The sequence below is a fragment of the Micropterus dolomieu genome, linkage group LG06, assembly GCF_021292245.1.
Source record: "Micropterus dolomieu isolate WLL.071019.BEF.003 ecotype Adirondacks linkage group LG06, ASM2129224v1, whole genome shotgun sequence".
NCBI classification, from domain to species: Eukaryota; Metazoa; Chordata; class Actinopteri; order Centrarchiformes; family Centrarchidae; genus Micropterus; species Micropterus dolomieu.
Window position 1 is genome coordinate 21,660,640 of NC_060155.1, and position 15,789 is coordinate 21,676,428.

Consider the following 15,789-nt stretch of genomic DNA (forward strand, 5'->3'; position numbering starts at 1 on the left):
CTCCTCAGGTCAAGACTCTGCAGTCTACTTACATCTGAAGGACAGAGGACACTCATTTGAGGACCACCAGGTGCACATTTTAGACAGAGAAGATGGATGGTTTGAAAGAGGTGTCAAGGAAGCCATCTACACCAGGGTCGAGAAGCCGTCATTGAACAGGGGAGGGGGTCTACGCCACCACTTATCCCCCACTTATGCTGTCCTTTCATCACTTCCCAGGAAACTCAACAAACGTAACCTATTGGCCTCAGGTGAAGATACCAACGATGGTCGTTCAGTCTTGGCCACAGGTAGTCTTAACGACTGTAACGACTGTCGTCACAGCAACAAGGAACACTAACGAACCAGCGGCATCGATGACCCGGGATAACGACCCCACTGAGGTTAAATAGCTGAGTTTCCCCGCCAGTCAGTCAGAACTGAAGAAGTCCTTTGGATGAGGGACGAAACGTCTTCCAGTATCTTCAACCAAGTCCAGTTGCCCTTCATTTTAACCCTCGTTGGACAAACAGACTAACGTTTCGACACTGTGTCTTCATCAGAGTCCAAATGGACACAGGCATAAGGCAAATAGGGTTTATTGTCAACCTAAACCAGGTGTACAATTGTCAGTGGATAATTGGTTGAACAGTTTCAAATCTATTGGATAATGAATCCAAGGTTGGGAGTTGCCATAGTCAAGTGTCCAAGTGCCATACCTCTAATACTCTTTTAAGTTAAAAAGATAAAAGGGAAAATGTACAAACATCAAATCCCGACTAATTCAGTTCTACATGAAGGCCAAAGGACTCGTACTGTGTAAAGAGTGTGAATCCTGTATACCTGGAGCACCAAGTTGATGATGTCATCATCTCTAGGCGAGGGTGACATTTTTTCAATTTACCAGAACTTTAATGACAGCACAACACTGTAGTTTGTACCTGCATGCTCTGCTGCACACTGGCTGTTTACACCCTCCACAATCACACCCTCCTCCTGTATGGTTTCTGTCATCTGTTTCTGGATGTGTTTCACTTGAAGGTATGTCTTCCATATCTCTGCGATATGTGTCTGCTTGGCTCTGTTCTGACACCCCTTGGGGTTTGATTGTGCTCCCAGCTGAATCATTAACAGGCTGCTGGAATTCATACAGGAACCACCCCAGAGAGCAGAACCTGTAAGGCGAAATATAACTGTGCAACCACTTGTACAACAATTGTTTTAACTCCATAATGAGACAAAAAATTTCTGGCTGAATCTAGGTTAGACTTTCCAGCAGAAGTGGTAATTACATAGGATTGGATGACATTACAGCTAGGTTGCATCACTGATGCTGCTTTAGAAATACCTGTAAGCTGTAAAGGCGGTACAGTAGATTTTGACATATTATCTGAATCTGTCTGTTCTTGTCTCAGTTCTTACATTCTGATCTTATATATTCTGAGATATTGTTTAAATGGTTTATACAAGTACTGTCCCTTGCGGCTGTACCAGATGCCTCCTTGTTGGATATGGATACCATTCTACACAATAGAAAAACATAGAAATATCCAAGTTACAACAGCTTAATGCATGTCACATATCATATCTGTATTGTGACCGTATAGTAAAAAATGCTAAGCGGGCAACTATAGTGGATATAGTTAATACATTTTCAATTTAATTGTTCTTCTAATGTAACTCAAATCCAGTAACTGCAAACTGTGTCACTGATGGCTGTGTTGGAAAGCAGCCTGTATCGCCGTTTAAGAAGCCCGCAGAAATACTTTTACTTTCCAGAAATGGTGTATTTAAAGTGTATTAAGTCGCTGCAGCACAAATGTAGGCTACACACTGTAACATTTAAGTTAGATGATCACTGGAATTCTTCTGATATATTAACAGAATCCTCTTGTTTCACAGAGCATGGATATCTTTTGATGGAAATAATTTATTTTCTCTAATTTGCATTGGTTGCTGTTTGCTTTACAGCGATGCCAGACGGTGAATTCATTAAACAGAATGTCACGGTGAAACTCATCTTGGCTTTCACTCATTAGTTGTTATTTATTGAGGTAACAATATTCTTTTGAGATGCATAGGGTGTGCAACACAGTCATTTTGGGCTTTACGCATTATTCACAGGTCTCCCTCTATATGTAGGCTTACCTACTTCATTCAGCAATCGGGTGCCCCCGTGTTATTGACACAATAATTCTTTGTGTTGTACAGATTATGTTCATAGATGCTTTAGGAATAGTCCAATTGTATTGGGTGCCTGTGCTTATTGATACCTTCATATAGACTATAAAAGTAAACTAAATGTATTAAACAGAAATAGCTAAATTGGAGATTAACATGCAAAGCAAAATGCATCCCCTAGAAATAACCATGTTACACAGTGGCTACTTCTAACCTGATGCACAGTGGATGAAATACTTATTATTCCAAAGAGAGAAGATCTCTGGCCTGAAACAATATTAAAACGCAAAGTAACTTTTACTTTGAGTAGTTTATTAGCCAAGTACTTTCATACTTTAACTTGAGCAGGTTTGTCAAATGGTAATTTTTACTTTTACTTGAGTGATTTCTTATGGGAGTAATTGTACTTTTACCTAAAGATTTTCAATACCCACCACTGGACAACAGACAGTACTGGCGCTGACATGGGTAAACATGAGACAGACAGCAGAGATGAGGTCAATAGCAAAACACAGTCAAAGCCACCAGTGGTATTCGATTCAGATCGATGATGAGGGCTGATGAGGGCTCATCTGAGGTGGTTACTATACTTGAGGAGAGCTAAATAGATGTGTTAGATAGAGCTAAATGTATTTTAATGGCTCATTTTGTGAGGTACTGTACTTAAAATTCTCAAGAATGCAGGTATAATGGTCTGTACCTTAATGAAGAGATGAAGGTATGCAGTGTGTCGTCTGCAGCCCTTCATCTAACAGCTTACAGTGGCTGGCTGTTCTTGTTTCATTACTTCCTGCAATATTTAAAACTGATGTGCTGTAAAAACAATGCTGTCCCATGACTGCTTCACAATAAAAGCCACTATCAGCCTTTGCTACTTGTTCAGAATCCTGAAATTTTGGTCTTTCAGATTTCCTTTTCATCCTTGACTAAACTTAATTTAAACTGAGTGTTCAGCTTGTTTGACTATGTCGAGCTTTGGCCTGCCCTGTAGTGCGTGTATAATGGAACATTGTGTCGCAGTGAAGATGCCAGGCTGTAGAATGAAAATGTTGACATATGGCTGTATATCAACCAAATTTTGCTTCTCTAAACACAGGAAAAAAGAAGAGTAGCAGAAGGTCAGACACATGGAGCGGCCATCATGTGGAGAAGGATATGTGTGTGTGTGGTATTTGCTGGTAGAGCAGTGGCAAGCTTTTCTTGTAAACACAAATTTATGTTATCTCAGCAATCTTTGTCAGTTTGATTTGACTGTTCTGTGCTATGTGCATCTTTTGTGTTTGTGTGTATGTCTGTGTGTGTGTTTGTGTCAAATCCCATGCATATGAGCTTACAAAGTGAACGAAAGTGGACCATCACATGGGCATGAATTAAAAAGAATTGCTTGAAAGCTAGAATGTCGATTCAGCTCAGCAGTGTACTGTTGCCTTCTCACAGACGCAGTTGTTTTACCACCTGTACCTCTGACTGATATACTGACTATCATACTCAAGCATCGAGGTAAATCTATTGGGGTTTAGCCAAGTGGAACCAAACCATCTTCAATATAAATCACTCTCAGGCTGCCTCGGAGGAACTAAGGAGCTGCGCTAGCTGAGCCTGCCCGGTCTCCTCCTTGGTCAGGAGGAGTTTGTGCCAATGTGACCTGACAGGTCAGAGAAAATATGTCTTTAGCAGGCTGAGGGCTATAATTAGCACAGTATGTGTCTTTGATCAGTACACAAGGTCAGAAGAAATGGTGGGCAGTGAACAGCACCAAGTAGCCTCCCTTTCTTCTGGCATCCCAAATGTATTGTGATACAGACCTGGTTGCGGGTTTACTGGGTTACGTAAATATGGCTGTAATGTTCATCTTTATCATGATTAGCCACCAGTAAGGCATAACGATTTTAATATATTCCATTGTTGCTGATTTATTGATATTCATATTAAACAATGTAATGACAGTAGGGCTGCAACGAATAATTGTTTTCATTGTCGATTAATCTGTCAATTATTTTTTGTTAGTTGTTTAGCTTCTGTAACTACAAACTGCATCTCATCTCACAAGCCTGTTGTATGTATAAAATAAATGTATCTTGTAAAATTTAAGAAAATTGTGAAAAAAGTCCAAGATGATGTTGTCATATGTCTTGTTTTGTCCACAAACCAACAATATTCAGTTTGCTGTCATAAAGGAGTAAAAAAACAGAAAATAGTTACATTTAAGAAGATGGAATCAGATAATTTTTCATAAAAAAGAGACTCATTTTAATTATTCCATTAATCGTTGCAGCTTTAAATGACAGGTTGTGGAGTAAGGATATTTATGAAGACTATGACACTTTTCAGTTCTGTTCTATTCAAAAAGCTTAGGGCCTAATCTTGCAAGTGTCATTTTTAGGTTTTAATCGACACAGTTGTCGTCACCCACATTGTGAAAGGAACAAATGTACTTGCCTCCATCTGTGCACCCTTGGAAGTGTGGAGTGTGGGTCTTAAAATTAGTTGTGGTCAGGCACATTGTTGGCGCATTGCTATGTTGGGGCAGCAGAAAGCGATCATGCCACTGATGGACAAAAACCTGGTCTAAAATCAGTCCTGTTATTTAAAGTGTGCATTATTCTGATAGTTAGATTCCCCATTAAGAGAGACACTGTGCGTATTTACGCACAAGGCACAGCAGCATTACATTATTAAGGCGGAGTCTCACTGCCAAATTTTGCGAGAGGAAATTAGATCCTCGCAAGCGTAAATGTATTACTTTTGCGCGAGCAGTATTGTAACCCTCAAGGAAAAAACTATGCTAAGTTCACATTTATGCTCCCGCGGATCTAATTTCCCCTCGCGTGGATCTCATTTCCTCTCGTGAGATTTGGCAGTGAAATGTTGCCATCTCCCGACAGTCTGAATACGTCTGGATAAACAGCAGCCTCTCTGATAATTGAAGTAAATCGTTAAAAGAAAACACACATACATTAATATAACCCACAATAAAAAAATCACCTGGAAGGTAGATATATGACGCACGACAAGTTCGTTATAATTTATAATAATGTGGTGCAGTGAGGATAAAGACATTTTATGGAGGAGATGAGCCTATATAATGTGGATCTATCTGTCTTTCGGTTACTGTTAACAGAGACTCCAGTCTGCAGTGTAGTTCATACACTTCACTAACTCACCACAGAACTGTAAAGTAACATTTGGCTTCATGATCAGAGAAAGTTTTTATATCATGCCGACACTTACTCGCACATTCAGTCTCTCTCGGTCGTCCACAAGAGTACTTCTCTTTCTCTCAACTGTGAGTCTACATCACACTTTTCTATTTATTTACATTTTATTATGTTTTTTATAGTGTGCCATTAATCTGCAATTTAAATAGCAATGTGCCAGGTGAAGGCACACTTGGCTTTTAAAGGGAATAGTAAAAAACACTGATTTGTTTAATTCACCCATTCATACACCCAAACACACCAAAGATTAATTAATATACTTAGGACAACCCTTTTTAACCATACACCATTTTAAACTAGCAAAAGTAGATTTGGTATTTCACCCATATCACCCTCAACAAAAACAAGAATTATTCATCGTATAGAATCACTTACATGTGATTGACTTTGCTGCCCAAATTGTGTTTACCTGACTGACGTAAGACAATATATAGTTACTTCCTCTATTGTCAGATAATGGGATGGAATCAACAGGAGAAATGACTTACTCATTCTAAGGACACAAGTCAGCCACGTGGAACTTCTACTGTAGGTATACAATGACAGAGATACATTTTACACAGAACTTTGGCCTGTGCATCTGGCACTTCCAGCAAACCTCAACGCTCAAATTAGCCTAATTAAATTCTATAATTATTTGCAAAAGAAATTTCAAGAACAGCTTGTCCCAAGTCTTGTTGATACCATGCTGTATTTTCTGAGCTACCATGATATCCCATTAATTTTGGAAGGTTTAGTCATTTGCATGCCGGTGTAAGCCAACAGGATACATTATGTTTCCTGCTTCAACAACATTCCCCTACTTCACTCTGAGCTAATGAGGCCATTTGTCTTCTGATGCCCGGGAGAATGTGCTTATCACTGCATTACCTATTAAGCTTCTTGTGGCCTCCAAATGGAAAGAGCTGTCATTAATATCCTTCATGGTAAAAAAAAGCTTCTTTAAGGGGTTAGGTAGTGTGTGTGTGTGTGTGTGTGTGTGTGTGTGTGTGTGTGTGAGAATGTCAGATGACTGAAGGCTGTCTGCTGCTCTGCTCTTGAACATCACTAAATGATTGAGTGAGCTCAGTTCTTGACAGGGTTCATTTAAGAATTACATTCAGCAGCCCTATGCTCACACATGTAAATTCACACTAAGGTTTCACCCATAGACTGTGTCCATGAAATAGGTTTCTGAAGAGAGCTGTTGTGAAGCTCAATGTGGGCGGCTCCTGGTGGCTCCGGCCATTGCCATCTTGGCAGTGCTTGACTGGCTAATCCAAATGTGGACAAAGAGGTGGAGCTAAGGAAATTGGCTATAGAGACCAAAACCATACCAGGCTGTTAACATGTTTATTTCTGTTGTGTAACTTTTTGCAGCTTCAAACAAAAAAACTAACAAAAACAAAATGGTATTGTTGTCACACTGATTATTATGATTATGATTATGATTATGATGATGATTATTATTATTATTATTATATTTTAATAAAATGTATATAATATATATATTTAACCAATATTTTAACAATGCCTAGAGTCTATAGCCATGCACGTGGCTTTGTTAGGTTGTACTTAGGCACAGCAGTGCGAGCGGAAGAGGTGAACATCCAAACCCTTCTTTACCGTGGTACACAATAAGATGGAGGAGTTTACAGTGAGTCGAACTCCCATCGGGGCCCTTAATGTGGGTTTGCAAACATGCCACTAGCATGGTTTAAAATGTTAAAAGCTGGTTAGCAGCTCATGAAGGCAGGATACAGCAGATTTAATTGCACTTTTATATTCCCCTTAAGTTGCTGAGAAAAATCCTGTATCAGTCACATAACGGGTGAGCACAACTGACATCTCCATATCTGATTATTATATAAAGCCCAACATCAACTCAATATAACTGCAGACCCATACAGTGTATATGTCTACCATGCACGTCCACATGAATTGCGTTTAAGAAAGATGAAAAGGATTAGAAGCAGTGAAATGTTGACAACATCGGCCCCAGAGGAGAAGGCTCCAGGTGGGGTTGTCGGAGCGTAGAGCTCCTTCCCACTGCACCTCCTCCAGGAGACATAACATGGCTGGGTGAACTCCCCTGTGCAGGGCCCTCATTCTGTCTGTGTCACATTCCATTTGTAATTCTCATGATAGGTGACTCACACAATGCTATTGCTATTGTTTTTGTTTTTTCTCAGATGTACTGGAGCTGTGTCTCTGTGTAAAAGTCATCCATTTATGGTCAAACTGCATGTGTGTGAGAGAGTGTGTGGGTTTGCGTGGAGTGAAAGTCACAGGGATTAATGTTCAGTAAGTGCTATCCCTGCCATATACAGTAATGTTGCCGAGTTTTTTTCCATATCACACTTTCCATTAGGATTCCATAAAGCATTATTACTGTGTATGTCGCCCTCCATCTCTGCTGCTATTACTCACTTCTGTTTTTTTTCTCAGCTTTCTATGTAAGGACTTTTCTTCTTCACATTCTCCTGTCACTTTCTCCTTCAGCACCCCCTCATGCCCCCCCCGTGAGCCTAACATTTTAAAAGCTCTCCTAATTAAAAGAGAAAGTCATTCCAAGCAGATGGCATGAGCTGGCCTAGGTAATTATTGCCAAGTGAACCATGGCCCCTGTAGACTGAAATGAGTAGCAAGCTCAGTCGGATTGGGGAAGAAGCTCAGAGAGAAACTGTGAAACGTGGGCACATCTGACCTGCAGAGGCCACTGACTGGATCAATGTGAGTCTTGAGCACAGTCTTAAACATCACATACTGCCTTGCCTTAAGTTCTCAATTCAGCCCTCAGCTGTCTTTTTTTTTCATCTAAGGGGAGTCAGATTATTTAATTAATTGAATACAAATTTTTATGTGCTGTATCTTCCAGGATTTGCAGGATGTTATGAATCTAATTATTCTTTTGCCTTTAAAATTGGTATTACGCCTCAGGGTTTCTTGTGTGTCTCTCTCTCTCTTACACCGCCACATCTACCTGCACAAGTGATAAATAGGTTTTACAAATATGCGGTTTGTGAATGCATGTGTGTTGCAGGAGATACTAGAGTTTGTTTTTTTAATAATGTAAGCACAACATTAATGAGTTTATACACTTGAGGGAGGTGTTGGTTAAAAGGATGTCACATCCTCATTTGCCCCATAATCATCTTTCTTCACCTTTAACAAAGCCCTGCATTCCTGCTGCCTAATGAGGACACAAGTGGCACTCAAAGCTGCACTTAAGGAAAACCTACGTGCTTTATGTGATCTAAGAAAAATAAAACTCAAAAATGTGTTTATTTATTTAGGGTGGGGATTTAGAGAAGGGAAAAACCTGAAGGAACAAAGGGAGGCGAGGGAATGTTTGTCTGTGCCATTAGCGCTTACTAGGATTTATTGCTGCTTTTATTAATATGTATTGTCAGTTGTAGATCTCGTGTTGTATTTGATGCTCTGTTGATGATTGTATGTTGTTCCTCAAATGTAAGTCGCTTTGGATAAAAGTGCCAAATGTGTAAATGTAAATGTCTCAGTAGTTTAATGGGGTCAGTGCAGAAGTGAAATGAAACAAGGGTGGCTGATTGTGGTTACAGGCTGAAAACAAATTTACCGCTTAAACACATGTCTTATTAGAGCGACACTATTAGGCATTTCATAATTTTCTTTTGATAGCGTCAACAAGCCGCTGTTATCACTTTGACTTTGGCACTCTGACTCAGGAGATAATTGAGAATGAAGTAATTAAACAAGATTTAGAATCTGAGTGTTTCTCTGTGGCAGGCTGGCCTGTACTGCTGGTATACAGTAACAAGACTTACAGCCACATCATGGATAAGGCTTGTGTATATGTATGCGATAATAAGATAATAAGTGGGATTTTATGTGTGAAAGATAGAGAAAACAAGACAGAAGAGCGAAAACAAAAATAAGTTTACACCTGGACATGCCTGTTTTTATCCTGACTACATTTACAGGTTTACAGTTTGATCACTGAAATCTCTCTAAGCAGTCTAGTCCAGTACTGTCCAGCTGTCATAATTGAGATGAGACAAGCTCTGTGCTGATAAAATACTAATATTTCTGTCTAGGTAGCTCAGGTAAGACAGTACAGTTGAATCAATAAAGAACGAGGTAGTACAGGACAGTGAAACTGATACAAGAATTGATTTTGTAGCAACAGAAATCAAACATTATTGTTTCAGCAGCCTGTTGCACCAGCTGAATTTAAGCATAATCTTAACTTGGAGTGTAATGTCAACACAAACAGCTACACTGTAACTGGTTAGTTTCATACTAAACCTGCCACTTCGTTCAGTTGCACCACAATCTAAATTGATTGCTATCAAAACATTGTCATAGAAAAGGATGTCATCGAATGCAGCATGGGGGATTTTTGGGAGAGAAAGCCAATGCTAACTTATGATGGAAATTAAAAGAGTTACAATAGACATTTTTTATATTAATAAGGAGAAAATAATGTATGCTGTGATTTGTGTCCTAGCTAATACATGATACATGTGTTTATTAACTCATTAATAATTTTATCGATCACTTCTGTTGTACTTTGATAAATTTTACTAAGGTGAGGATAGCTAGATCACACATAATCATGGTCATAAATCATAACTGCATTACCTTGCTGAAAAGATTTGGCCAAATTCAACACCTTAACATTCAAGAGCCTCTGTGGCAAGCAACCAAGTGGGGAGCCAGCAGAAATTCCTGTCGCAAGTGAATGAAGTGAAAGCCAGCATTGAGAGGAGGGAGATGTGATCGTTTAAATACATGGATAATGGTGCGCATTTTCAGACCGTGTCCCCTGGAAGACTTTCATAGTGCTGCATTCAGTTGTAAATATGAAAAATATTTGTGTCAAAAAACTCTCCTACATTCAAACTTACTCTATATTCTAAATTGCACTTTTTTTCTGTGATACTGAGGTCAGAGTAGGAGTTGGAGAAGTGCGAGCAGAGTTAGATTAGTGTGAGCACAACAAAGAAAGGAAAGACTGCCTGCTCTCTTTCCTTCTAGCCTCTCAGCTAAGCTTAAGCTCCCCACACATCTCTAAATGCTCTATCTAATTGAAAGCATCAGAGCCAAGATGGGGCCACCGAACAGTTGCGGCTGGGTAACAACACAGCAGATCTCTGCTGTGGGTCTTTTAGCTAGTGATTTATCAGACTGTACTGCAGGTCTCCTGGAGTAACAGGCTGAGGAAATTGAATGTCTCTGACCACTGTCTTCTTGTGGCTCTCTGGCCGAGCTTGCAGCCTAGTTGCTACAGATGGAGAGTGTGGAGGGTTTTTTTTTTGAGTGAAATACATGTTTGAACCGTGATAAGCTCTGGGCTGTTGCATAAAAGTTTTGATCACTCACAGGCCTTTTCTTGACATGCTTCTGATTTCCAAGTCTCAGCACGCTTGACATGTTTATCAGCCTGTGGCCTCACTGGCTTGTAGCTTTCTGTGGTAAACAGGTTTGGGAGGTAATAGTTTTAACCTCCCTGAGCTTGCAGGGTTCAGCAATCAGCATTCATTTCACTGCTCTGTGATTGGGGGGTGGAGGGCACAATGAGGAAAAGTCAAGAAAATAGGCAAAGTGGAGATAATTAGAGAGAGATATCAGGAGAGACAGCACTGCATAGGAATAATATGAGACATGATGAGCCTCTGATGAGAGTGATGATTGCTGGGATTCAGATAATGTGACCAGTTTCATGGCATAGATTAAGCCCTACTGAAGACTGACCACGCTCTTAACCTGTCATATTGTCTTCACACTTCCTATTTTCACTGTTATTCTCTGTCTGTGTTTCTTTCCCTCTGAGCAGCCAGGAAGACATGCGCCGCTGCAGAGTTCGCCTGCTTGAATGGCCAGTGTGTCCCGGGACGCTGGCGTTGCGACGGGGAACCAGAGTGTCCCGATGGCTCTGATGAGGCAGAGGAGACCTGCAGTGAGTGAAACTAATCATGTTTGTGATTTCAGACTTTTGTTAAAAAATGAAATACCACACAGTTTTATCTCTTCAGGCCTAAAAAAATTAAACAGTCTAATAAGGAAAACATGCAGCCTGAGGGGTTGCAAGTAGATTTTAAGATGTCACAAGCAAAACAGATCCAAACCGCTTTATCTGGAGGTAAGACCAAAAAGTGAGTGCAACCTTCCTTTGCACAGGATTTTTTTTTTATGAAGATCTTCCATAAAATGCAGTAGATGTTTAAAATGGGAAGTTTGGATAGGACAATATCGTTCCCCTTTTTATATCTAATATGTTTGGCTGAAACCTGTAAGATTGTGAGACTGCTTGTGCTTCTTGCCCATTGGACTTATTTTTAGTGATGTCACTGCACTTACCACATCTCAACATTTAACTTGATGTTATTATTGATAGAAATCATGGTCAAAACTACAAAAACAAGAACCAGGTCATATGACACTGGAATTTCACCTAAATGTTTTTCTGAATCATTGTTTGTGTTGTTTTTGGTTTCAACTGGAGCATCTCAGAGGCACAGTGGGATCTACTAAGAAATAAAGAAGCTGTGGCTTGCTAAATATATTGATATTATGCGTGTTACATCAGGATACACTGTCAGGGTTTGTTTAAAACAAGATTTATTTTGACTTTATAAAATCCTGTATTCAGGTTGCTAATTTCCCTTGTTATCTTGACACCAGCGGTCATTCAGCCGCCTCGCCTGCCTTCCTTGCCCACACACTTCAGTACTCAATGCTGTCTGATGGCGAGTGCAAGAAAGGCCTCGGTTACCTCTCTGCCAAGCTGTTAGAGCTGAGCATCTCTGGATGGCTCATTTTAGCTTGTGCCAGGCTAGCGCACCCACACACTGGCCCTGATGAGGGTTATGTGAGTGATGTCTCCACAACCAGCAGCGGCTCCAGAGTAGGATGCTTCCCTCTTGGGCTTATAGATATCAGAAGGAGCTGAAAGCACTGAGCTAATAAATAATGATTTCTCAGGAAAAAGCAGAGTAGCCACAAACACTGAAATTTATGACGTCGGTTCAGCTGTACTTGATCCCGAAACACAGGTACAACAACCCAAACCAGCTTCGCAACCTAGATTAGAGCAAGACATTTCAAAGTGAAAATGTATTAATTTGTAACAAATTTATCTTTCATAGTAATGTTTTAACTGTGCACTGGTATCTAACGTTCAGTAGGGAGGGTGGGTTGAGGGGAGGAAGTGGGCGGACGTCTTGTCACAGTGTCTGCTGCAGCTCAGTGTGTTTCTCCACCAGTGTTTTTGAGCGGGTGCCACACTAGGCGAGCATTATGACGCATTTTACATGGTGACACAATTAGCTTACGGGAGTAAAGGCTGGACAACAATCAAGCCATTTTCAAGCAGTGTTTTTCTGTGGGAGATAGTAACTCCCTTTGGGTTTGGCTTTTTCCCTTAGGAAACCTATTACATGTACAAAAAAGTTATTTAACACAATAAAGGAAAGGGGAAAAGCCAAAAAGCATAATATGACCTCTTTAACTGCCCTATAAAAAAAGAAAAGAGCCATGACTTCCTTGAGCCAAACCAGCTCAGTGTGACAGCAACAAATATATTGATTTTGACTGAGAACTAAGTTTACCTTCATGTAGGCCTTATTTAGGAAGGAACATATTTGAAATCTAACAGTTCATTGCTCACCCAAAAATTAACCTTTGTTGACATATGAACATCAGCTTCTTAAGATGATTACATCAATTCTTCTGACAAAGCTCTTCTCAATGGTTTGAAGTGGGCAGGACTCACTTGGAAAATAGAGAATCATGGTTTAGCACCATTTGAATCAGAATCTGATGACAGTTGTGGGATGTTTGGTTTATTATTATTATTATTATTATATAAAAACATTTATTATTGCATATTTTTCATGAATTTGTTTGAGAGAATTTTTTTAGGGGGCTTTCACACCTACCTCGTTTAGTCCGGCCTTTCCGACTTTTCAGTTTGGTCCGAACCAAAAATACAGGTGTGAAACCTCCCCTGGACCACAGTCCGGACCAAACAGATGAAATCTGGTCCGACGAAAAGAGGTAGTCTCGGACCGGATCAAACTGAACTATGGTTCGGTTCATTTCTGGTGTGAAAGCATTTCTTGGATGTTTCGGACTTTCAGACCATTTATAGGAAGTTCGGCATTTCCTGTTTAAACTGTAAACAAACAAATGCGCGGAGAAATGAGGACACAATTATAAATCTCCCGTGACAGATCATCTTCAGTATAGTTGGTGCTGCAGGTATTAATGCCATAATAATAACAATATAGTGGTGGCAAATATACATATGTTAATTTTTTCTTCATTAATTCTTGTCAAAGATACCTGCCGAACTGTTTAATAAACCAATCAATGTCAAGTATAGGGAGATGCAGCCCACATAGATGATGACGACAGAATGCAAGTGTGTCATGTAAAGTCCTTTAGTGCGGTCGCAGAATTGCAGTGTGAAACCAAACCAAAACTAAACGAATGTATCAAAATGTATCAAAACATGAACTTTGGTTCGGACCTTGATGCGGACTTTCAGGTGTGAAAGCCCGCACCAAGCCAAGTCTTCAAAGTCGTTTAACAGTTTGCCCGCACAAGCCAAGTTCTGAAAGGATTTGACTGTTGACCCCCACCCATCATCGCTGTTTGATGTGAAATACAGTACTTGTCTGCCCCAAATTCACGCAAGTCAACTCACAAAGCCGATAAATGGGCAATGACTGATGACATTTTGTAAATGACAAATTGACTTCTGCTCTACAGACCACTCAAAGCGCACTTGAGTACGCATTCACCCATTCACACACGTGTTCATCTACTGATGGACACTGATTTTAGGGGATGCCATGCAAGGTGCCAGCTGCTCATCAGGAGCAATACAATGCTTCCTATCCGAAACACAATTTGTGGTTCAGAATCTTGCCCAAGGACACTTCAACTGGAATGCCCCCAGCTGCCCCATAAATCAATAGGAACAGGAAAGGTCCAACTCAAATTTAATAAATATTAAAATCTGGTAACTGTTTATAAATTATAGCAGTGGATTTCAAGAGCAGAACCTTCTAAACATTACTGAAATAATGTCTTATCAGAGTGTTTAGAAAGGATAGTGGATGTTGATGAATGATGTTGATAATGATATTGTATAACCTGTTTGAAACTGATATTTTGTGTTCAAAACTCCTTTTCAAAGTTATTGTGGGAATTAAAATGCTTGTAGCATGTCAGGAAATGAATAAAAAAGCCGAATGAATCTTTCACAGGATGTTCATTCTAGTTCTGTAACTTTTTATTGGCCGTGGTTCAATGAATAATGTAGCAGCCGAGCAAAGCTTCTAATGTCACCCCGAGAAAGTTGAGTGTAAGGAAGGATACATAAAGACCTCTGAAGGATAACAAGTTTATATTGGAAATCCAATTAAAGATAAATGAAGTAAGGATTCATCTCTTGGCTGCAGAATAAAGAGACTGAGATCCGGGCAGGGACAAAAGCAATTTATATGGAAATCCCATATGTATTCATATGACGTTGCAATGTTAACATTTTCAACACCAACAACCGTGAACATTTTTGTCAAGGTTTTTATTTCTCTGCAAAAAAATAACAGGTATAGATTTTGACCCACTCAGAAATGTTGTGTTTTTGTTTTATCCAAATTCCTTTTTTTTTTGAGTGATCTTTGTTATCTTTTTGCTTTAGGCAAAACAAAAACATTTGAGTCATCCTCCTCCTTTACTAAAAGTCAAACTATAATACAGGTAGTCCTCACCACTGTGTAGCCCTCCTGATAATGTGTTCACATGAGAAGTGTCAGATCGAAACTGTATCCTGAACAGAGGGAGTGCTAATGAGATCTACTTCATCACAGCTGTCTTTCAGTTTGAGTGGATCCAGCTGTGCCATGATCACACTAAAGAGAGAAAAAAAAGGAAAAAAAGGACTCAAGGATGGACATCCTGTGAATATGCATGCAGCATCTTAGGCACCAGCAACCAGCCTACACGTGAATGGCTCTCTTGACATCTCTCTCATTAACCTCGTTTCACTGGTAAATTACCTGTCTGTGGCAGCCACTTGGTAAGATTACAAAGCTATAATGAGAACTGTCCATCTGTCAGGGGAAACCTCTTGATGTGCTGCATTTTTCTGATTAGAGTGAAGATGCATAAAACAACCTCTGACATGAAAGTTTTGCATATCCAGTCTGAAATGCCACTAGCATCAGCGTTTTGCTTAACACCTCAATCCCATGCAACACTTCACTTTAAAGTCAAAAGCTACCAAGCTTCACATTTATCAATTAAACTTTGCTAAAGTGATTCTTGTTCTGCTGTCTTAACAGCAGAGGGAAGGGCGGATTTTCACACAGACTGCATCCAATCTTTAATGTGATAGAGATATGAAGTTTGCCGTTATGTAAATAGCGTGAGCGTTTTA

The 15,789-nt window shown here is 39.8% G+C and overlaps 1 protein-coding gene across 3 annotated transcripts in view; it reads left to right on the forward strand.

The window, feature by feature from the left end:
- The window catches only part of LOC123972117 (low-density lipoprotein receptor-related protein 8-like), an 85,292-nt gene that overhangs the window by 19,110 nt on the left and 50,393 nt on the right, over nucleotides 1–15,789 (forward strand). For all 3 annotated transcript variants that reach the window (XM_046051374.1, XM_046051372.1, XM_046051373.1), the window contains exon 3: nucleotides 11,176–11,298. In XM_046051374.1, the coding sequence (XP_045907330.1) occupies nucleotides 11,176–11,298 (123 nt within the window). The remainder of the gene's footprint in view (nucleotides 1–11,175; nucleotides 11,299–15,789) is intronic.